Raw genomic sequence first — 23,295 nt, 5'->3', positions numbered from 1 at the left:
TTCGCACATCTCAAGTACTTTTGTAATATTTTAGTATTTTAAATATAATGAATATACAACTTTTAAGGTTCATATATAGTGGTTATTGATCACATTCTCAATAAGAAAAATAAGAAACAGAGTACTAACCACTAAACTAAATACACTTTTCTGTGTGTAAAAGGTGCATTTAAGCATAAATTATAACTCGTGTAAATAGCAACCAGACAACAAAATGATAAGCATTATAATAGTCTTCTACCCGAAGATCAAAGATGACAAAAATATGTGTATGTGTGAGAATTTGATAAAATTCCCGCGAATATTTAGTATTATAATATTACTATTATCAGATATTTTAATATCAGTTTATACGAATATCATATTATTTCTATTCATGAATATTCGTTGCTTGTTAAAAAAATAAAATTACAATTTTTTCTTATTAAATTATTTTATTTTAAGTTGCTGTCTACTATATTTTAATTATCTACGTTGGCTCCCAATAACTTCTTTAATTCCGCTAATAAATTTATATCTAGTATGATACTCACATATATAAAAAATATAGTATAATGTATCAAACAAATTAGCAAGATTAAGAGGATTTGGAAATTTTACATGACTAAAATATACCGTAGAAATTATTAGCTTCTGCAAGTACATGACAATAAAAAGCATGGCGAGATTTAACTTTGGTTTGGAAAACATGGTGCTTCTGCCATTTCTTTTGGTTTCGAAAAATTTAACTTTAACCCGCAGATTTAAGATTTGGAGATCTTTATTCGACATGCAGTGGAAATTTAGGCACTAAAGATTTTGACTAATAAGCTTCTTTTCCTAATACTGCACCTTAAAGAGTAGAGACAATTGCTTTAAATTACATTTATTACCCTCTATTAAACTATTCTAATTGCACCGTTGGTATCATTGCACCACCACCTTGGTATGGTTGAGCCCATCTTTCCCAACGTGTTGAATGCTTCTGATTCATGTATCATAATTTTAGTATATTCAATATTATTTTAATTTTTAAATATTCACAATTTAATTTTTGTGTGTCTTAATATATTTGTGGGTATTCAAAGTGGGTCGAAAATAATTCAAAGATTATTTTTATGTGGATAAACGGGATGGATGCGAATAGTTTTTTTTTGCAAGTCATATTGCGGAGCAACACTATTCATATCTAACTCGACCCATGTTATACTCACGGGAAATAATACAATTTAACTCATTTTTATGACCATGAATTTGGAATGAAACATGGCTATTTAGACATGCTTTAAACACTAAAAAATTGTCATTTTCATTAAAAAAAAAAAAACTTTTTCCTCTCTAATTTAAAAAACAATTATAGGATAAAAAACACAATGCTCATGAAAATATCAAGAAAAAAACAAGGTAGAGGGTTAACATGATTTTGATACCGAGTGATATCAAAACACTTCTAATGATCTAAATATGATGAAAAGTTACATAATAAAACATACTAAGATTAGGGATATCAACGGGACGGATAGGGTACGGGTAGTAGTTCCCCCGTACCCTACCCGCTGGATGAATATTCGTCACGTACCCGTATCCATATCTGTCGAATATCCATTATGTGGATACCTGTCTATTTTTTTCATATCCGCGGGTATCCGCGGGTATTTAGAAAATTAATTAAAAAATAAATATTTAATCATAAATTCAAATAAAATACATCAATGTCATAAATTTTAAATAAAGTTCAAACAAACTCAAGTTCATACAAGTCCAAATAATTATAAAAATAAATATAAAATGACGTTCAACACTATGAAAATTCTTTAATTAGTGTTTTGATCAACAATCTCACTTTCTCCGATTGATTCTTGAAAAATAATCAAATAATAAATCCCAACTGTCACGTGCCAAGTATTCTTATTTTGATTCCATCATTTGACAACAAGCATACCATAAACGTCATTGTCTATATAGGGTTTGATGTATATGTCTAATCTCAAAGAAGGAAAAGAGAAGAATGTCAAGGGGTGTACTTGGAAGAAGACAATGTACCAATATTTGAACCTGGAAGAATGAAGAGAGAAGAAGATAAGATGTGTAGCTTAGAAAATATTAGATCAGAATGTTTTTTACTAATATATATATATATATATATATATATATATATATAAGGGTATTTTTGTGAATTAAAGTTTAGCGGATACGGGTATCCACGGGTACGAATACTATGATACCCGTACCCGTCCCGTTAACATGCGAGTATCAAAAATACCCGTACCCGCAGGTAGCGAATATCAATTTTTAATATTCGTTTTCTACCCATTGCGGGTTTTATCCGCAGATACCCGCGGGTACAGATATTTTTGACATCCCTAACTAAGATCATACAAATCCAAAAGGTAAAACTCTCATTACTTCTTTTAGTTTCTAAATCTTTGTCCTCTATACATGATTGGGTTGTATAATGAAGATAAGAATTGGCTAAGTGACTAAGGGTGTGTTTGGATGAAGTGACGTGTTGTTGGTGAAGAAAGAAAAGGAGACGAGTTCATGTTTGGAATAGTTGATTTGTGAACGAGCAAACTGATTTGTGGGAGATCTGGATAATTGCATCTTGCGAACAATGAGAAGATTTGGAGTCAAATGCCGGTTAATTATAATTTTAGCTTTGGAAGATTTCAAAATTTGCATTGTGCAATTGATACATTTTTAACATGCATTTGTTGCATCTTGCAAAGATTCTCTCTAGCAAGATTCCTTGCCAAAGTTGTGGGTGAATAGTTTAGATTCCTGAACATGCATTGACCAAGGCTGGTTTAGTATTCAATATAGCATTAAACACGTGAAGGATGTAATTGTTGAGTGTATTTATGTTGAGTGTTTCACCTTTGTGGTGCATTTGAATTGAACGTGAAGTTATAATCCTTGTTGCTCGTGTGCTCTATGACTATGTTTCTAGGTGGCCTTGTGTTGATACTAAGGAGTGTGGCTAAATTGTAAGGTGTTGTGTGGTGGAGTGGCACCAATGTAGGAAAGAGTTTATGTCGTGGTTATTTTGGCCATTTGGCCTCAGTTTAAAACTGGAGGCATATTCATCTGAGGTACAAAGGATCACCTTTCTACCTCGGTTCTCAACCGAGATATATCCCGTCATTACTGCCTTGGTTCTGATGGCAACCAAGGCGTAATATACGTTAAAAATTAAAAAAAAAATGCATAAATGATCCTTCTCTCATCTTCTTCGGCCTTTCACTCCGGCTTTCCACACCATCTTCACCACACGAAGCACGTTGAAACAGCTGGCAGAGCATATCTAGAAGTGCAACCACAAGTAGAACGAGAATGACACAACACCTTTGAACAACCATTGACGTTGCTTCGTTCACGTTCCCGCACTCACGAAACGAACTAGTTCTTCCCCAAAATCCTGTTGCAGCAAGACAGAACGAACTCAACGATCCATAACGCCCAAGGATTCTTCCATGCATACGAACTAGAGAACTTGGCCAATACGTGTCCACCATGCCAGAAAACTCAACGCTGCAACATCTGAATCAAGTTGTGCGAACCCTAATCACGAGATTCACCGCATAGTAGCGCCTCCATGAGATCTCAATAACCACCGCAACCAAAGTCACGAACACAACAATGTCATGAACCCATTTAGAATGCAAAGTCGTTAGCCATTCCATTGCTACACTTCTCCAACTCCTTGGTGAAACTTACGTAGAGGATCAGAGAGGGAAATAAGAGGGTTAGGGTTTTCGTGCACCGGAGGAAGGAGATGGACTGTTTCTGGTTTTGGGAATTTTTATCCCACCTTCAGCCTTAGTTCAATTGAAAATTGAGGCATATCATCATCTTCTGCCTTGGGTCCTAAGCCATAGAGTCCAAAAAAAAAAGAAAAAAAAATTGTTGACACTTTAATGCCTCGAGCTAGTAGCTACCGAGGCATAAAATGACTTTATTGTCTCAGGTCAATAACAACCGAGACATAAAGCTTTTGTTTTAAATTCAAAAATTCCAAGTGGCGGGAGGGTGAAAATTTGGATAGGCTTTAGGCCTTGGGTCCATTAGAACTGAGGCATAAGACTAGTTTCTACCTTGGGTCAACTAGTAACTGAGGCATAAAATGTTGTATAAATTACAAAATTATCACCGCATGTTTATATGTCTCGTTTTTACAATTATCGAGACATAAAACCTGAGTTAGAAAGCCCAAAATGTACTAGTGTGGTTTTAGTTGTTCGTGGTGCTCCAACTGGAGAGGTGTTGTTGAAGTTGTTTTCCTTCATCTAGGTCTTCAATATGATAGTAAATTGTGTAGACTAGATTAACTTAATTTGGCTTCCTAAAGTTCATTCACGAGACATGTTTTCTAAAATCAATAGACCAAAATCATGTTGAAATTTAAAACCATGTTACTGCACTTAATAAAATAGGAATTTGAGTTGGGTGATTTTGAAAATAAAACTCATAAATGATGATAATTATATAATTTTATTCTTTTTTATATATATCTTTCCCATTATATCATACACAAAGTTTCCTTTCAAATTCACTTAAATCATAGTTTTTTTTCTTAATCCAAACAACGTCACATTCACTTCCAAATCTACTCAAATGCATTCAAATCCACCGCTCCAAAACTATTCTTCCATCCAAACAAAGCCTAAAAATGTAAAGCATGTGAAGACAATGCAGAAATCACACACCACATAATTCACAGTATATTAATAAGTTGAATCAATATGGAAAACGAACTACAATCATCGTAATTATGTGAAGAGAAAAATCTAAAATTTAAATATCCATTACATTACATGTTGAACTTGAAGAGTAAAATAAGTTTAAAGAAAACATATTTTGTGTTGGGAATTTTAGGGCTTTTGATAATATGAGAGATATAAGAGATATATGTGATATGTTATACGGAGGAACATGTTTTTGTATTTTATTGATATACTCTATATATAGAGCAAAATATAACAAATATCAAGTATAAAATATTTAGAATATCTCACTCATAATCTAAAATAATAACAAATTTCTAAAACTGACACATATCTCTAAAACTGAAATATTTTCTAAAAACTAATTTAAATAAAAAAGATATTAAGTAATATTCTCAACATTCCTCCTTGCTTAATATCTGTTTATTTTATATCTTCAGATTTGATTCTCCATCTTTTGATGCTTGATTTTCTCCTCTTTTTGTGCTTGCAATATTTGTTTTTCTCCTTCTTCCATGGCATCACATCTTTCTTCAATTTGGCATCATCCTTCATATTTCTTCTTATATCAGCATCATCTTCTTTTTCTTTGTTCGGTGTGGATTTCATTGGAGTGCCATTGGACCTTTTGTGAATATTAAAATGTGAACCTCCATCTACTTTCTTCACTTGGACATCTACTTTCTTCCAAAGATATTTATCTTCTAATTTTGATCCTTCTTTCATGTTCACTTTCTTTGTATCAAATTCCTCCTTCATAAAATCCAGCGCAAATCTTTTGTCTTTCATGTGGACTCTAAATACCTCTATGTTGTTTGCATTTTTTATCACACATACTTTATTTTCAAAGGAGACCTTATAACCTTTCTCTAACAATTGAGCAACACTTAACAAATTCTGGGTAATCTCAGGAACATAAAAGACATCAAAAATTAATTTGATACCTGAATGAGTTTTAATTGAAACTGTTCCTGTACCTTTCACAGCAAGTTGTTCTCCATTCCCAATTCTTACCTTGGAAATATTTGATTTATTCAGCTCCTTGAAAATTTCTCTATCATGAGTCATATGGTTTGTGCAACCACTATCTATAATCCAATCTTTTGAAGATTGGTTGGTTGTGACACATGATGTTGTAAAAAGTAGATCTTCCTCTGATTTATCCTCATCTGATTTATTCTCCACAATTTGAACATCTTCTTCAGAATCTTTAGATTTGCATACCTTTTCCACATGTCCCAATTGACCGCATTTGTGACATTTGACATCTGGCCTCCACCAACACCAATTGGGTTGATGACCTTTTCTCTTGCAATGGGGACAAGATGGAAAAACTTGTGTGTTGTTGTATTTGCTCCTTCTATTTTTCTTGACTATGAGAGCATTATCTTCCGTGTAATTTAAATTACCTTCAACCGCCTCATGATCTTCTCTCATCAATCTTCGTTGTTCTTGTGCTTGCAAGGCATGTATCACCTCTGTAAAGGTGATTGTAGACAAATCTTTTGTATTTTCTAAGGAAGCAATAGATGCCTCATATCTTTCCAGCACCGACACCAGAATTTTCTCAACGAGTCTGGAATCTGAAAACTCTTTTCCCAACAATTTTATCTTGTTGGCAATACCCAACAATTTGTTTGAGTATTCTTTAATCGTCTCTGACTCTTTCATTCTTTGCATCTCAAACTCCCTTATCAAGTTCAAAACTTTCATGCCTCGAATCTTCTCGTTCCCTTCATATTCTGCTTTCAAGTATTCCCATATTTCTTTGGGAGACTTTAAAGTCATGATCCTGGTCATAATCATTTGTGAAACACCTGCGAACAAGCATGATTTTGCCTTTGCCTTTCTCGTTTTCTTTTCTTTATGCGCTTTCATTTGAGCCATGGTGAGATTTTCAGACAAGGGAACATCATCTTCCTCCACAACTTCCCATAGATCTAGCCCCTCTAGATATGTTTGCATCCTTACCGCCCATAGATCATAGCTTTCACCATCAAAGAGTGGAATAGCAACGTGTGACATATTTCCTTCCATTCTATCGGCAGTAAGAACAATGGCTCTGATACCAGTTGTTGGGAATTTTAGGGCTTTTGATAATATGAGAGATATAAGAGATATATGTGATATGTTATACGGAGGAACATGTTTTTGTATTTTATTGATATACTCTATATATAGAGCAAAATATAACAAATATCAAGTATAAAATATTTAGAATATCTCACTCATAATCTAAAATAATAACAAATTTCTAAAACTGACACATATCTCTAAAACTGAAATATTTTCTAAAAACTAATTTAAATAAAAAAGATATTAAGTAATATTCTCAACATTTTGAATGTATTTGAGAGTCCTACCCAAATGTATTTACAAGAGTTTAATTTTAGCACATAACCAATCTTAAAATTAACCAACACAATTTTTTAAAAACAATTTAAGTCCACTTTAATAGATTAAGATATTAAGTAATCGATTCAATTTTTGGTGATATGTTTCAGAACATGATAATTATTAAAAAATAGTAGAAAAAAGTGTTCCAAAAAATAATTGATTAGAATTTTTATAATAGTCAATTATCTTTCTTTTAAGTTGTTTTTTGAAATAAATAAAATGTTGAAATAATCGACTAACATATGCTTTAACTTATTAAATCAAAGAATATTTTTAAATGATTTTCAAATTTTACGGAGAATAATCAATTATCAACTTAAGATAATCGATTGAATGAGTGTAATAAGTTTTTAAATTGTTTCTGCACTCTTTAAATAAAAATTTTGATTCACTCTTTTAAACATATGATGTACTTTCAAAAATAATATTACATTTATTTTTTATCTTTCTGAATTATTTTCATTTTGTTAAAAGTGTACATTCAAGATTGTTCAAAGATATTTTTCGGTGGTTGAGTTGTGCAACAAAATTTCTTGTGATGCTTTTGTTATGTTATTTTCTTTTTAATATGTTTCTTTTGTTGAGTTGCTATCCATTGAGGAGTTGATCTTGTGTTATTTGATGTCTTATGTAGGTTTTCTTTGTGCTAAGTGTTTGTATAAAATTAGGGGTTGCAAAATGGACCAGTCTGATCCGTTTTGGCCCGATTCGCCTGTGGCCTGCTAAAAACGGGTCGGGTCGAGCTGGTCTGTCACTCAAAAACGGGCTAGATATTATATCCCGTCCCGTTTTAGGTCGGGCTGGTGGGCTGACCTGTTTTTTTTTTTAATTTTTTATTATTTTTTTAAAAATTTTTAAATTTTTTTTTAACTTTTTATAAATTTTTGTTTATAAATGTATTTTGTATATATAAATTTATTTATATAATATAAAAAATATTACTTTTTAATTATTTTTAATTTTAAACATAAAAAAATTAAAAAAAAATAAAAAAATGGGTTGGAGGGCTGGTGGGCTAAAAATTTCAACCCGGTCTGCCTTTTTTTAGCAGGCTGGCGGGCCGGTCCGACAGGTCTGACCTATTTTGACATCCTTGTATAAAACATATAAAAATAATATATTGAAGTTATTGTAAGGTTAAATAATTAGATATAGGATCATTTATAATTAGAATCACTACAAATTTGTGTGATTTTTTTCTTTCTCTTTCTTTTTTATCTTATTAATCTTTATCCATTTTGATTCTTAAATCAATTACAATCAATTTTGATAAAAAGAGTTTTTTTCAAAACTCTTAAAGCAAAGGATCAACCTTTTAAAAAGAAAATTCAAAACCAATTTATCCCTTTTCCTCTTTTCTTTTCTAACATTACATAGATTACCAAAATTAAAATGAAGATTTTAAATCACATAGATTTGCTAATCATTGAGATTTGATAACATCAACTTTAACTCTCTTCCATTTATCTTCAACTTTTTCTACTTTACATTATTTTATTCATTTGTGATATGTGTCATTTCTTTCATATAAAAGCTTTTTATTTCTGCGTCTCCTTTTATTACAATTAGCTCAAAATCAACATAAAATATTTTATTAAATTTTGATTTCAATAATCTAAAACAGATTTTTTACATGGGTTAATTGTGGCTAATTACGACACTTTACAGTCGATTTAAATACTAGTGAGATAGAACTTATTTTACATCGGTTAATCATATGACGTCATTTTTGTTGATTTATATCGTTAACAAACATAAAAAAAGAAGGATTTTACTTCGATTTAGGGAGAAATTAACATAAGCATTACCTATTCTTACATTAGTAAAATTTTAAACGACATAAAAATGACAAAAAAAAAATTAAGTAGAAAATACACGTTTTACATTAGTTTAAGGGTAACCAACATAAATGATAAGTAACTCTTCACACCAAATCTTGCATCGAAGATTGTGAAGACATACACAATACACAACAAGAAAGTATTGATGAATTGTGTATTTTTACAAATAATTGTCTAATAGAAAAGATTAGACAAAGTGTTAAATTGACAGATACACTGTCAAGTAATTTTTTGCAAGAATAGCATCTAATAATGATTGTCAAATACAACGTTAAAAATATTTTTCAAAACGTATTTTGCAAAAATATTCCTTTTTTAAGTTAATTGCATGTCAATAATATGAAATATTTTAAATTTTTTTTACGTCGATTTACCATCTACACTTTTTAAGTCAATTATTTTACAAATCAAAATAAAAAATTTAAGGAGTGAAACTAAATTTCATTTCTAACTTGTAACATCCCAAATAAATAGATAAACCCATTTAATAAAAACGCCACATACATAATATCCAGAGAGTACGAAGATTTGGTATATGAAGTACTCCGTATCCCAACATATCCATAAAACGTAAAAGAGGCCCCACACGGCCTAAAATAGAAAATACTAGAGAACTAATGGTACTAGATCTTGTACAGACAAGAAAAACATAACTAATAAATTCTTCAACGATGGGTCCCATAGTGGGCCTAATACCCGTCCAATCCATCAAGTTGTAGCATTCCCGCTATCATTACCACTGTTAGGAGTTCTTCCATCTGCTCACATCAATAAAATTGATGATCATCGCAATGGAGGAAACCACACACAATCATACAAACACGCGAAAGGGGTAAGCTAGAGCACAAGATAATTATATTATAACACAAGGTTCAATCACATAGTCAAGCATAATTAATGAAAAACCACAGAGGAGATACCAAACCATTACCACTCCAAATAGTAGAAAATTCGGATACGTATAATGATGCGCCACCACAAAACAGTGGAATTATGCCCTAGCGGTGAGGCGTCACCACGAGGCCTTCGCGGAATTACACCCTTACAAGAAGCACCACCACATTATCCTCGTGGAATTACGTCCTGTTGTGTAGGCATCACCATGAACCCTCACCTCGAGGTTCGTGGAATTAAGTCCAATGAATGAGGCACCACCATGAACTCCCCTAGGAGGACCCATGGAATTACGTCCATTAAAGGGCACCACCATAAGCTCTCCCTACAAGAGCTATGGAATTACGTCCTACTCACACGCGTTTCACCAACCAATCAGAAAGTTCCCTTAATACAAACATCATGCATAAACAACAATTCATACATCTCATGCTTCTCAGTTCAAACAACAAGCAACCATACCAGTGGGCCATTCACACTGAGCATAAAACCTGCCCCAGTCTCGCTCAGGCGAGAGACCCTCTTGCTCAGGTGAGTTCCTCCTCGCCTAGGCGAGAACTCGAGCCCTTGAACAGCGGTCACTGCGAATTCTCGCCCAGGCGAGTCCATCCTCGCCTGAGCGACGGTTTGCACGTGAAAGCCTGGGCGAGCTCTGTCAGTCTTGCCTAGGCGAGACACGCTCGCTTGGGCGAGAAAGACAGTGTCCACCACTGTACACTTCGCAGAAACACAAAACACACGCCGAAAGAAATCATGTTCTCCCTTCTATCATACAATCAACCATGAGCATACATCACACATATGATTCAGACCCAGAAGCATACGAAAATTACAGACACTATAAGCTCAAGCTCCCCTTACCTGGAAAGGGTTTAGCAAACGACTTTGACACCTGACTCAACAAACCTAACAACTTTGAAAACGAACTCAAGAGGTGACAAGAGAACGAGATTTGGCTAGCTTGAAAGGGGCGTAGGATCAAACCCTAGCAGAGCTTTGGAGGAGGTATGGAGCGTGACGGCTGCGTTCTCTGTAGAGTGAAAAGAAAAGATTAGGCTAGGGCAGACTTAGGGTATGTTTCCCCTCGTTGGGCCAGCCCTAGGCCCAATCAACTTTGGGGCAGCCCTTAAGGATTATGCAGAAAATAAATGGGCCTTACATTCTCCCCAACAGGAAAAATTTTCAACCTCGAAAATAAAACTTACTAGGTAAAAAGATGGGGGTGTGATTTCCTCATATCCTCCTGTAGCTCCCAAGTAGAGTCATTAGCCCTCCGATCCCAGATGACCTTGACCAATTTGATTGTTTTTCCTCTGTGTTCCTTAACCTTGATATCCTCTAGAGCAATGGGTGGTACTTCCATAGTGAGGTCCTCCCTGATCTGTATATCCTCAGCTTCCAACACATGAGCCGGATCAAATACATACTTCCTCAACTACGACACGTGGAATACCGGGTGAAGATTTGCCAACTGAGGAGGCAAAGCTATCTCATAAGTTACTGGTCAAATCCTCCTCGAGATCTGATAAGGGCCTAGAAACTTAGGAGAAAGCTTCCTTGAGCGGAGAGCCCTTCCCACCCCAGTGGTTTGGGTCACCCTCAAGAACACATGATCTCCGGCTGCGAACTCCAAAGGCTTCCTCCTGCGGTCAGCATAAGCCTTTTGTTTGCTTTGCGAAGCTTGCATTATGTTCCTCACCAATCTCACCTTCTCGGTGGTCTGTTCCAATAACTCTGGTCCAACCAACACCGCCTCCCCATCCTGATACCAACACAAAGGAGTCCTACATTTCCAGCCATAAAGAGCCTCACACAGTGCCATCCTGATGCTCGCATGAAGCTATTGTTGTAGGTGAAATCAATCAATGGTAACACTTCATCCCAAGCGCCCAAGTGATCCAGTATGCATGTCCGTAGCAAGTCCTCAAGTGACTGGATCGTCCTCTCAGACTGACCATCTGTCTAAGGATGATAGGCTGAACTCATCGTGAGCTTGCTTCCCAAAGCCCCCTGTAGTGTTTGCCAAAACCGAGAAATAAACTGTGGATCCCTATTTGATATGATGCTTGAGGGCACTCCATGTAGCCTCACAATCTCCTTGATGTACAATTGAGCCAACTTAGTCATAGACATTCTCAGGTTCATCGCCAAGAAGTGGACACTCTTAGTCAATCGATCCACTATGACCCAGATAGTGTCGTGTCCCCTAACAGTTCGTGACAAATGGGTCACAAAGTCCATCGAGATGCTGTCCCATTTCCACACCAGTATGTCTAAGGGCTGCATAATCCCACCGGGTCTCTGATGCTCCACCTTTGTCTTCTGACAGTCAGACAGGCAGACACGTACTATGTCGCCTCCTTCTTTATGTCTTGCCACCAGAAATTTTCCTTGAGGTCCTGGTACATCTTAGTCATGCCCGGATGCAAACTAAGATGACTTTTGTGTCCTTCCTCTAGGATCAACTTCTTCACCTCAACATCGTCAGGCACACACACTCTGCCCTGGAATCTCAATATGTCGTCATTACCCAAAGCAAAGTCCTTTGCCTCTTCCGACCCCAATTACTCTCTCACCTTGTTCAGACTAGCATCCAATAACTGTCTTTCTCTAACTGAGTTCAGGAAGTCACTAGATATGGTCAAATTACTACATCTAATGAATCATGATTCCAACTCCACCTGCAGTTTCATGTCTCTGAATTTTTCCAATAGTTCCACCTCTTTGATCATGAGGTGAGTGGTGTGCACCGTCTTCCTACTCAGAGCATCGGCTACTACATTCGCCTTCCCTGGATGGTACAAAAGCTCAAAATCATAATCCTTCAAGAATTCCATCCATCTTCTCTGTCTCATGTTTAACTCCTTCTGATCAAATAGGTACTTCAGACTCTTGTGATCACTAAATACCCGGAATTGAGCACTGTAGAGGTAGTGCCTCCAGATCTTCAAGGCAAACACGATAGCCGTCAACTCCAAGTCATGAGTGGGGTAGTTTCTCTCATGTACCTTGAGTTGCCTCGAAGCGTAGGCCACTACCTTCTTCTCCTGCATCAACACACAGTCCAACCCTAGATGAGAGGCATCACAATAGACCTCAAAAGGTCTTCCAATATCGGGAATCACTAGGATTGGAGCACTCGTCAACCTCCGCTTAAGCTCTTGGAAACTTTTCTCACACTTGTCCGTCCAAGTCAAAGGTTGGTCCTTCCGTGTAAGTTGCGTCAAGGGCGCCACTATCTTGAAAAATCCCTCAATAAACCTTCTATAGTACCCTGCTAAACCCACAAAGCTTCTTATCTCCGTTGCTGATTTGGGACTTTCCCACTTCATCACTGCCTCTACCTTTGCTGAGTCCACTGCTATCCCTTGGGCGAATATCACATGCCCCAAGAATTGCACTTCGTCCATCCAGAACTCACACTTGGACAATTTAGCATACAGTTGTTTCTTCCTCAGAATACCAAGCACTACCCTCAAGTGCTCGACATGCTCCTCCTGAGTCCTGGAATAGATAAGGATGTCGTCTATGAAGACTACGACAAACTTATCTAGGAACGGTCTGAATATCCAGTTCATGTAGTCCATGAACACCGCTAGAGCATTGGTCACACCAAAAGGCATAACCACACACTCACAGTGTCCGTACCGGGACCTGAAGGCCATCTTCTGCACATCATACGCCTTCACCAATATTTGGTGATAACCCGACCGCAAGTTAATCTTCGAGAACACCGATGACCCATGCAACTAATCCATCAGGTCATCTATTCTCGGGAGGGGATACTTGTTCCTGATCATCATTTTGTTTAACTGCCTGTAGTCCACACACAGGCGTGAACTCCCATCCTTTTTCTTTACCAAGAGCACTGGTGCTCCCCAAGGTGACGTATTAGGTCGTATAAACTGTTTCACCAAAAGCTCCTCAATCTAACTCTTGAGTTCCACTAACTCCGCCGGCGCCATCCGATATGGGGCCATCGACACCGGGCCGGTTTCCGGTACTAGGTCAATAGAGAATTCCACTTCTCTACTACGAGGTAAACCTGGCACTTCTGCCGGGAACACATCCTCAAATTCATGCCTGACTGGTATAACTGACGTCCTCTCCTCTTTCTCCAACTCCAAACGTGTGAAGATTATGTAACATTGTGCACCCCCTTGTAGTTCCTTCACAACCCCCTGAGATGTTAACAACTCAGGCTCCTCTGAGTTGGGGAAAAGTAGCTTCTTCTCTCGACAATCTATAAGAATGGGATTGGCAGAGAGCCAATCCATTCCCAAGATCACCTCTAACTCCTATAGAGGTAAGCAGATCAGATTTACTTTATACCTGCGTCCCTCTACCTCCACTGGACACCTAGCACACACGGACGATGTTCTGACCATACTCGATGCCGGAGTAGACACCACAAGTTCACACTGTAGCTCACACACCAGCAGACTCAACTTTTTCACACATGCATCTGACACAAATGGGTGTGTCGCTCTAGAGTCATATAACACACAACAAGCTTTTCCAACTATCATACAATGGCTTATAACGAGGTTACCTGAACCTGCTGCCTCCGCCCCGGTCATGGCGTACACTCTGCCACAGTCGCTTGAGGCTTGTTGCCTCTATGCCTCTACTGGTTCTACGCAGGAGTCTGTATTGGAGGTCGCGTCACTGCCCTAGTAAGGGTGGGGCAGTCCCTCCCAAAGTGACCTTCATTGCCACAGTTGTTGCACCTCTTGAAGCCTGCAAGCTGGGGACAGACATTTCTCTTGTGCGGTCCCCCACACTGGTAGCACTAAATCCTGTCTTGTTGGAAAGAAGACTCCCTAGACCCCTGAGACTGGAAATGGGGCCTAGTATAGGGTTTCCTCCTCTCTTCTTGCCTATGCTTGGACCCAGATGGTCCTCCCACTCTCTGCTGGGATGGGTGCTGAGTTTCCACCTCTACCTTCATCTTCTTCATGACCCTTGCCTTCTCCACCAAGGCGGAAAAGTCCTTGATGGATAGCGGGGCCACCATCAAACGGAGATCTCCACGGAGGTCGTTCTCGAACTTCCTGCATCACCACTCTTCATCCAGCGACATGGTGTAGAAACGATTGAGATGCTTGAACTTTTCTGCATACTCAGTCATAATTTTGCTTCCTTGGGTCAACTGCAAAAATGCTACCTCTTTAGCATATTTGACGCTGTCCGGGAAGTACTCGGAGAGGAACTTCCTCCTGAAGACATCCCAAGTAACTGGTTCCTGCCTCTCCTCCATAATGGACTTCATGTTGATCCACCAGTGCTCAGCCTCACCCGTGAGCATGTACACTGCGAATGCCAGTCTACTCTCCTTTGGGCACATCTTAGCATCAAATATCCTCTCCAGGTCCTTCAGCCATTGGTCTGCTGCGTCTGGACTGGTCTTGCCTCCAAATTTCACTAGGTGGTGTTTCAGAAACTCCTTCAGACTCTACTCCCTGGTCGTAGGTCATGGCTCCGAGCCAAAAGCAGGGACAACTACCCTGTTCTCCTCCAGCTAGCGGAGGGCCTCCATACGTTGTCTGTGAGCGTCCTTTGCAGCCACCCTAGCAACTTCCATCTACTACATCACTAGTTGTTGCTGCTCTAGTGCTACCGCCTGTCGCTGCATTGATGCTTCGTGTTATTGCATCATTGTCGTACTTTGCTGCGTCATAGCAGCTACCATTACTTCAATCGCTTTGGCGATATCTGGCACATCGCCCTGGGAAGATTGCGGAGTCCTACGAGATGGTGCCATAGTTCACTAGCACACAGGAAATCACTTGGTTAGGCTCGATAGGACAAGAATTAGCTAAGAACACACAAAAAGATACAGACAAAACTAAGTGGACACCAAGTCCACAGACCTAAGGAACGATCGCTCTGATACCATAAATGTAATATCCCAAATAAATAGATAAACCCATTTAATAAAAACACCACATACATAATATCCAGAGAGTACGAAGATTTGGTATATGAAGTACTCTGTACCCCAACATATCCATAAAACGTAAAAGAGGCCCCACACGGCCTAAAATAGAAAATACTAGTGAACTAATGGTACTAGATCTTGTACAGACAAGAAAAACATAGCTAATAAATTCTTCAGCGATGGGCCCCATAGTGGGCCCAATACCCGTCCAATCCATCAAGTTGTAGCATTCCAGCCATCATTACCACTGCCAAGAGTTCTCCCATCTGCTCACATCAATAAAATTGATGATCATCGCAATGGAGGAAACCACACACAATCATACAAACACGCGAAAGGGGTAAGCTAGAGCACAAAATAATTATATTATAACACACAAGGTCCAATCACATAGTCAAGCATAATTAATGGAAAACCACACAAGAGATACCAAACCATTACCACTCCAAATACTAGAAAATCAGGATACGTATAATCAAGCGCCACCACAAAATAGTGGAATTATGCTCTAGCGGTGAGGCGTCACCACGAGGCCTTCGCAGAATTACACCCTTACAAGAGGCACCACCACGTGGTCTCCATGGGATTACGTCCTGGCCGTGAGGTACCACCACATTATCCTCGTGGAATTACGTCTTGTTGTGTAGGCACCACCATGAACCCTCACCTCGAGGTTCGTGGAATTAAGTCCAATGAATGAGGCACCACCATGGACTCCCCCTAGGAGGACCCATGGAATTACGTCCATTAAGGGGCACCACCATAAGCTCTCCCTACAAGAGCTATGGAATTACATCCTACTCACACTTTGTACACGTTTCACCAACCAATCAGAAAGTTCCCTTAATACAAACATCATGCATAAACAACAATTCATACATCTCATGCTTCTCGGTTCATACAACAAGCAACCATACCAATGGGCCATTCACACTGAGCACAAAACCTGCCCCAATCTCGCTCAAACGAGAGACCCTCTCGCTCAGGCGAGTTCCTCTTCGCCTAGGCGAGAACTCGAGCCCTTGAACAACGGTCACTACGGATTCTCACTCAGGCGAGTTCATCCTCACCTAGGCGAGATCACGCCTCGCTCAAAAATAAACTTTAGTCGCCTGGGCGACAGTTTGCACGTGAAAGCCTGGGCGAGCTCTGTCAGTCTCGCCTAGGCGAGACAAGCTCGCTTGGGTGAGAAAGACAGTGTCCACCACTGTACACTTCGTAGAAACACAGAACACATGCCAAAAGAAATCATGTTCTCACTTCTATCATACAATCAACCATGAGCATACATCACACATATGATTCAGACCCAGAAGCATACAAAAATTACAGATACTATAAGCTCAAGCTCCCCTTACCTGGAAAGGGTTTAGCAAACGACTTCGACACCTGACTCAACGAACCTAACAGCTTCGAAAACGAACTCTCAAGAGGTGACAGGAGAACGAGATTTGGCTAGCTTGAAAGGGGCGTAGGATCAAACCCTAGCAGAGCTCTGGAGGAGGTATGGAGCGTGACGGCTGCGTTCTCTGTAGAGTGAAAAGAAAAGATTAGGCTAGGACAGACTTAAGGTATGTTTCCCCTCGTTTGGCCAGCCCTAGGTCAAATCAACTTTGAAGCGGTCCTTAAGGATTAGGCAGAAAATAAATGGAACTTAAATAACTAATGTGTAAACTTAAGAGAAAAAAAGGTATGCATTTTCTACAAGAAACATATCAGGTCTGAACTTAAAAAAGTAGCCATTTTCTAGAGAGAAAAAAAACTTTATTTTTCTACTATTGTCCTCAAATTATATATTTAGTCGTTTAGGTTCATATTTAAAAAAAATATATATTCATTTATAATCTTACTTGAATTGTTTACCTACATTTTAATATAAATTTGATTACATTTCCCATGATGTCAATCTTCAAATTGTCAACTTTTATAGATCTTTTATACTTCCCTTCAAAATTAAGTTTGTTATTCATCTTGTCATCTAATATTTCGATTGTCACTTTCTCTGATTATAAATCTACAAATTACAATTATCTTCAATTCTGATCGGAAGGAAATGTCCTTAAGCCTAATAGATGCTTAAAATATTTAGAATGAACTTCGCTGTAATCGTAAAATTGTTTTAATTCTCATTGGGCAGGGTGTTGCTTTTAAATGATAATTTTTAGATATAAAATATAATGTTACCATGAGATACGGACATCTATTGATCAATGATTCTTTTATTTGTCAAATCATGATTAATGGCAAAACCCTGATAACATGAATTATATCAGTAAAACTTTATATTAAATAGATATAAATTGACCCAAAAAAAATTAGGGTCAAAATAATAAAATGAATTCATTAAGAGAACACTAACATATTTAAGACTAATATACATTATTTAAAAAAAAACGAAAAATCTTCTATGTGTTCATTTTAATATAAGTTAATTTGTATTTGTAGAAAAAGTAATTAATATTTTTTCTTCTAAAAATGCTTATAGAGAAACTTATCAAAGCAAGATAACATACATATACAACTAGCATAATATAGATTAGAATTCCCATTAAAATGATTTGGCCAACACCACATTACAATTCCCTTCAATATGATTATCAGACAATTAACACTTCAGGCAAAGCCTGATTATAGAATTGCATTTAAACATCTCATAGAATCGTCACAACCAACCCCTTGGAAAACTCGGTTGAACGAGTCCTATCTGTTTCTCACACAAAAACCACGAAATTGTAATCATCACACAGCATATCTGAAATGGTTAAAAAACTAATAACTCACATGCAATTTGGTTCAAATATTTTTCCACTTATTCTAAAATGGCCAATAATAGTCCGAATTGTTGCCACCAAAGTACAACAAAACACAAAACTAACTCCCATATTCGCTTTATCAAGAAACTTCAGAATGTTACTGTTTCTGTGCTTCTTCTCGTGTAGCTCTAACATATATTTCGTAACAGCATCCTGAAACATTATAAACAAGCAAACAAGAAAATTGAAAAGACGGAACAGGAAGAGAAATTAACATGATTGTTTCAGGAGGAGTAACATACTACAGACTAGCGTATATTCAAATACACACAGATAGGTAATACGGAATATTTAGTGCATGTAGAATCGTCTATTAATAAGTGCTGTCATCATATTCACGCATGTTTCCAGTTGTGAACAATGCCAGAACGCAGTAAAAGGGGTCCATGAAAAGAAACAACTGAGAAATCAAGATTTAAACAAGCTAAAATATTTTCACAAAAATCTGAAACATTTTAGCAAATACTAGAATATTCTTTTCAATGCTAAAGTTACTTACATTTGAGGAAACGATCTACATAGAAAGGAGACATGTACACAGAATATTACTCAGGAAAGAAATACGTCCTATTGGCTCTATCATAAACAGGCCCTGTATGTAACAATGATAATATCTAAAATCCAAAAGTTACACACGCAAAGGACTAAACAGTACCATGTCCTCTTTCCAATTTCAGAAATTTTTTTCAAAATAAATCGTTTGTAATCTATCATATTCAGTAATCCAAATTTACTCCTGAAATAATCATGTTTCAGCAATCAACTGCTGAGACAATAAGGCCAATTGTAGTTCCAAATCACCGAGGGCTTTGCCTAAGCCAAAAATCAAATCTGGCTTAGACCATTTCCATCGAAGTTGCTCATGTGTTTGACCTCGGAGAAACCAATTTCAAACAGATTTGAACAATCTATTTTTCCTTTGAAGCTTACTCAAAAAAAAGACTCCCCTATGTGCATTAGGCTGGTTAATTTAATTTGGAAAACACCACTACGACCTCTTCATGTCACACAATCCCTCCTCAAACAACCAGATAAAATTAAACCATAAAAGAAAAAACTGATATCTTATCAGACAAAACTTAGATCAAATTAATTTTAAGAAATTACACGGATTATTTTTTCTAAAATTGGGCAACTTAAATCAATGGAAGCTATTGATATTGGAATAAAAAACATTCACAAGTCGTTACCTGCTTTGAGAACTTAATAGAAAGAATATAAAAACCATGATCTAAGTTTTCATCAAAATTATGGTTTTCAAAGTTCGTTTATTGGGAGTACAAGGATAAATTTAACGTTTAGAATGATGCATGAATCAGAGTAAGGCCAACAAATTTAAATGAAACAAAAGCAACATTCAAAGAAAAATCACGAGGCCCGATCAAATGATTTAGCAACTAATAGAGTTAAGATTCCAGACTGCTTCACAAGTACGTAAACTGTCACAACAAAGTCCAGTTCAAACAAGCATAAAATCTTTTAGCTCATTAACAAGCGATTTCAATCCTTAAAAGATAACAAAGTACCCCTCACAGTTCATTTTTTCACATCGAAGTCTTTCAACTTCCATTTCCAAACTCTCACTCCTTCAATCAAAATCAGAGTTTAAAGACAACATACCTGCAACAACAACAACTGTCAGAACATCTCCAATTCTTTTGAGCTTTTTTACACTCTTCTTATATGATTTGAAGGGTTTCAGAATTGAATCTTCGGCCAAGAGCTGAAACAAAACCCAAGCAGTAAAAATGAATGCACAAGCAAACAAAAAAAATCACAAAACTTGTGTCTGCTAAGCAATACAAATGTGCCAAGACCGATGGGCATGTTAACTTAAGTGAGGTTTTACATGGAATTCGCAAAAGGTCAAAAATAATATATATAAAAAGAAAAAAACGCAAATGCTTGTTTTATTTCCTTCAACGATACCACAAGTAGAAAATGCTCTACCTATTCATTGCAATACCTAAGTCAAAAGACTGATTCGTGGAGACAGATCAAAATCACATTTCAGAAATTTGCCTAATCCTAATGCCAATATTTGTTTAAAATCAGAATCTATTAAAAGAAAACCCTCCATTTTTATTCATTAACTTCATGAAGGAGGTCTTTTTAAACCGAAATTTTTTTCCCTGTTTAAATCAAAGTAATTATGAGTAGAAGTAGGTGATCTAGATGCACAAAATTACTTGATCGTGAAAAAATAATAACAAAAAAAAAAAAAAAACCTTACAGCTTTTTCACGAGGCCCAGGTTCAACGTGGAATCGACGGCGCGGAAAAGCAGCGGAATCTTCAGTCTTCTGATTTCTCAAAATGGATTTTCAGTATAAGAAAAAAGAAAACCGAAAGTTATATGAAATTGGTAATGATTATGATTCAATTTGTTATAGAAAAAGTATAACGATACCTGGGAATGAGATCGAAAATGGGAAGCAATGGCTGTTTTGTTCAGCAAGAACGCCATTGTTTAAGCGTTTTGATGCGAAACGACGTCGGAAAAAAGCTGAGATGGTTGAAGGAAGAAATTACGAACCAATAAAACCACCCTAGACATGGGAATTTTCCGTTAAAAATGTACTTTTATTCTATTATTAATTAAAATGTGTTTTAAATTATTAAATTTTGCAACTCCCTGTGAACTTATTTTATATTTTTTAATTCATCTTAATCATAAAATATAAATTTAACTGTACTTTTCTCACTATTCTTTTATTCCTCTATTATTTAATTTAACAATTTTGAGTTCGTCATATTTCTTTCTTCTTTTTTTTCAATTCATTAGGTCGTCCGTGTATTCTTTTATTTATTAAATTGTACTGTTTTTAAAATCGAAAGATACTGAATAACTTATTGGTAAACTTAAAATATAAAATAATGTTAAATATTGGGAATAGTCCAAGTGTGAGTCAAAAAGTCCCACATTGGATAGAAAAGACAAAGTTAAACACCATATAAGAATAAAGACCCATAACAACATTGCCTTAAGGTTTTGGTGTAAAAGTGGTGTCTAAGGTCTTATATGTGTAAGACTAATGTTATATAACCATATAGAACCACAATCTCTCAATGACCATAACTATGCCATGACCATGACTATAAACCATATATGAAAAAATATAACCTATCAGTGGTATCAGAGCCGATGGTTCGGAGTGACTGACCGCATAACCACCACCATAAACAAAAGGGGTCACCGATGTGACTGACCGCATAACCATAACCAAAGGGGTCACTCATTGATAGGTTATATTTTTTCATATATGGTTTATAGTCATGGTCATGGCATAGTTATGGTCATTGAGAGATTGTGGTTCTATATGGTTATATAACATTAGTCTTACACATATAAGACCTTAGACACCACTTTTACACCAAAACCTTAAGGCAATGTTGTTATGGGTCTTTATTCTTATATGGTGTTTAACTTTGTCTTTTCTATCCAATGTGGGACTTTTTGACTCACACTTGGACTATTCCCAACATCTCCCCTCAAGGGTGAGTCCCTTGTTGTTTTTTTTTCCTTTTTCATATGGTATATTTTCCCTTCAGGTGTATGAGTGTTGAGAATATTACTTAATATCTTTTTTATTTAAATTAGTTTTTAGAAAATATTTCAGTTTAGAGATATGTGTCAGTTTTAGAAATTTGTTATTATTTTAGATTAGGAGTGAGATATTATAAATATTTTATACTTGATATTTGTTATATTTTGCTCTATATATAGAGTATATCAATAAAATACAAAAACATGTTCCTCCGTATAACATATCACATATATCTCTTATATCTCTCATATTATCAAAAGCCCTAAAATTCCCAACAACTGGTATCAGAGCCATTGTTCTTACTGCCGATAGAATGGAAGGAAATATGTCGCACGTCGCTATTCCACTCTTTGATGGTGAAAGCTATGATCTATGGGCGGTAAGGATGCAAACATATCTAGAGGGGCTAGATCTATGGGAAGTTGTGGAGGAAGATGATGTTCCCTTGTCTGAAAATCCCACCATGGCTCAAATGAAAGCGCATAAAGAAAAGAAAACGAGAAAGGCAAAGGCAAAATCATGCTTGTTCGCAGGTGTTTCACAAATGATTATGACCAGGATCATGACTTTAAAGTCTCCCAAAGAAATATGGGAATACTTGAAAGCAGAATATGAAGGGAACGAGAAGATTCGAGGCATGAAAGTTTTGAACTTGATAAGGGAGTTTGAGATGCAAAGAATGAAAGAGTCAGAGACGATTAAAGAATACTCAAACAAATTGTTGGGTATTGCCAACAAGATAAAATTGTTGGGAAAGGAGTTTTCAGATTCCAGACTCGTTGAGAAAATTCTGGTGACGGTGCCGGAAAGATATGAGGCATCTATTGCTTCCTTAGAAAACACAAAAGATTTGTCTACAATCACCTTTACAGAGGTGATACATGCCTTGCAAGCACAAGAACAACGAAGATTGATGAGAGAAGATCATGAGGCGGTTGAAGGTAATTTAAATTACACGGAAGATAATGCTCTCATAGTCAAGAAAAATAGAAGGAGCAAATACAACAACACACAAGTTTTTCCATCTTGTCCCCATTGCAAGAGAAAAGGTCATCAACCCAATTGGTGTTGGTGGAGGCCAGATGTCAAATGTCACAAATGCGGTCAATTGGGACATGTGGAAAAGGTATGCAAATCTAAAGATTCTGAAGAAGATGTT

General features: G+C 36.7%; 2 protein-coding genes across 3 annotated transcripts; both read right to left on the bottom strand.

Annotated features, from left to right (window-relative positions):
• Positions 1 to 13,764: 13,764 nt before the first annotated feature.
• Positions 13,765 to 14,415, bottom strand: LOC114163424. The gene is made up of 2 exons (XM_028047741.1): positions 14,221 to 14,415; positions 13,765 to 14,133 (listed from the first exon to the last, which is right to left on the bottom strand). Exons 1-2 carry the CDS (start codon positions 14,413 to 14,415, stop codon positions 13,765 to 13,767), a joined length of 564 nt encoding a protein of 187 aa, XP_027903542.1.
• Positions 14,416 to 18,318: 3,903 nt separating this feature from the next.
• Positions 18,319 to 21,158, bottom strand: LOC114162443 (succinate dehydrogenase subunit 7A, mitochondrial-like). 2 transcript variants are annotated; one of them, XM_028046339.1, is made up of 4 exons: positions 20,999 to 21,150; positions 20,823 to 20,888; positions 20,210 to 20,312; positions 18,319 to 18,742 (listed from the first exon to the last, which is right to left on the bottom strand). In XM_028046339.1, exons 1-4 carry the CDS (start codon positions 21,053 to 21,055, stop codon positions 18,687 to 18,689), a joined length of 282 nt encoding a protein of 93 aa, XP_027902140.1. In that variant the 5' UTR covers positions 21,056 to 21,150; the 3' UTR covers positions 18,319 to 18,686. The 2 variants fall into 2 exon arrangements, with proteins under 2 accessions (XP_027902140.1, XP_027902139.1); XM_028046338.1 differs by having other exon boundaries at positions 18,368 to 18,742; positions 20,823 to 20,891; positions 20,999 to 21,158.
• Between the last annotated feature and the right edge of the window lie 2,137 nt (positions 21,159 to 23,295).

The sequence above is a fragment of the Vigna unguiculata genome, chromosome 9 (genome assembly GCF_004118075.2).
Source record: "Vigna unguiculata cultivar IT97K-499-35 chromosome 9, ASM411807v1, whole genome shotgun sequence".
In the NCBI taxonomy this organism is placed as follows: Eukaryota; Viridiplantae; Streptophyta; class Magnoliopsida; order Fabales; family Fabaceae; genus Vigna; species Vigna unguiculata.
The sequence above is the reverse complement of the archived record's forward strand: the minus strand, read 5'-3'. Positions and strand labels throughout refer to the sequence as shown.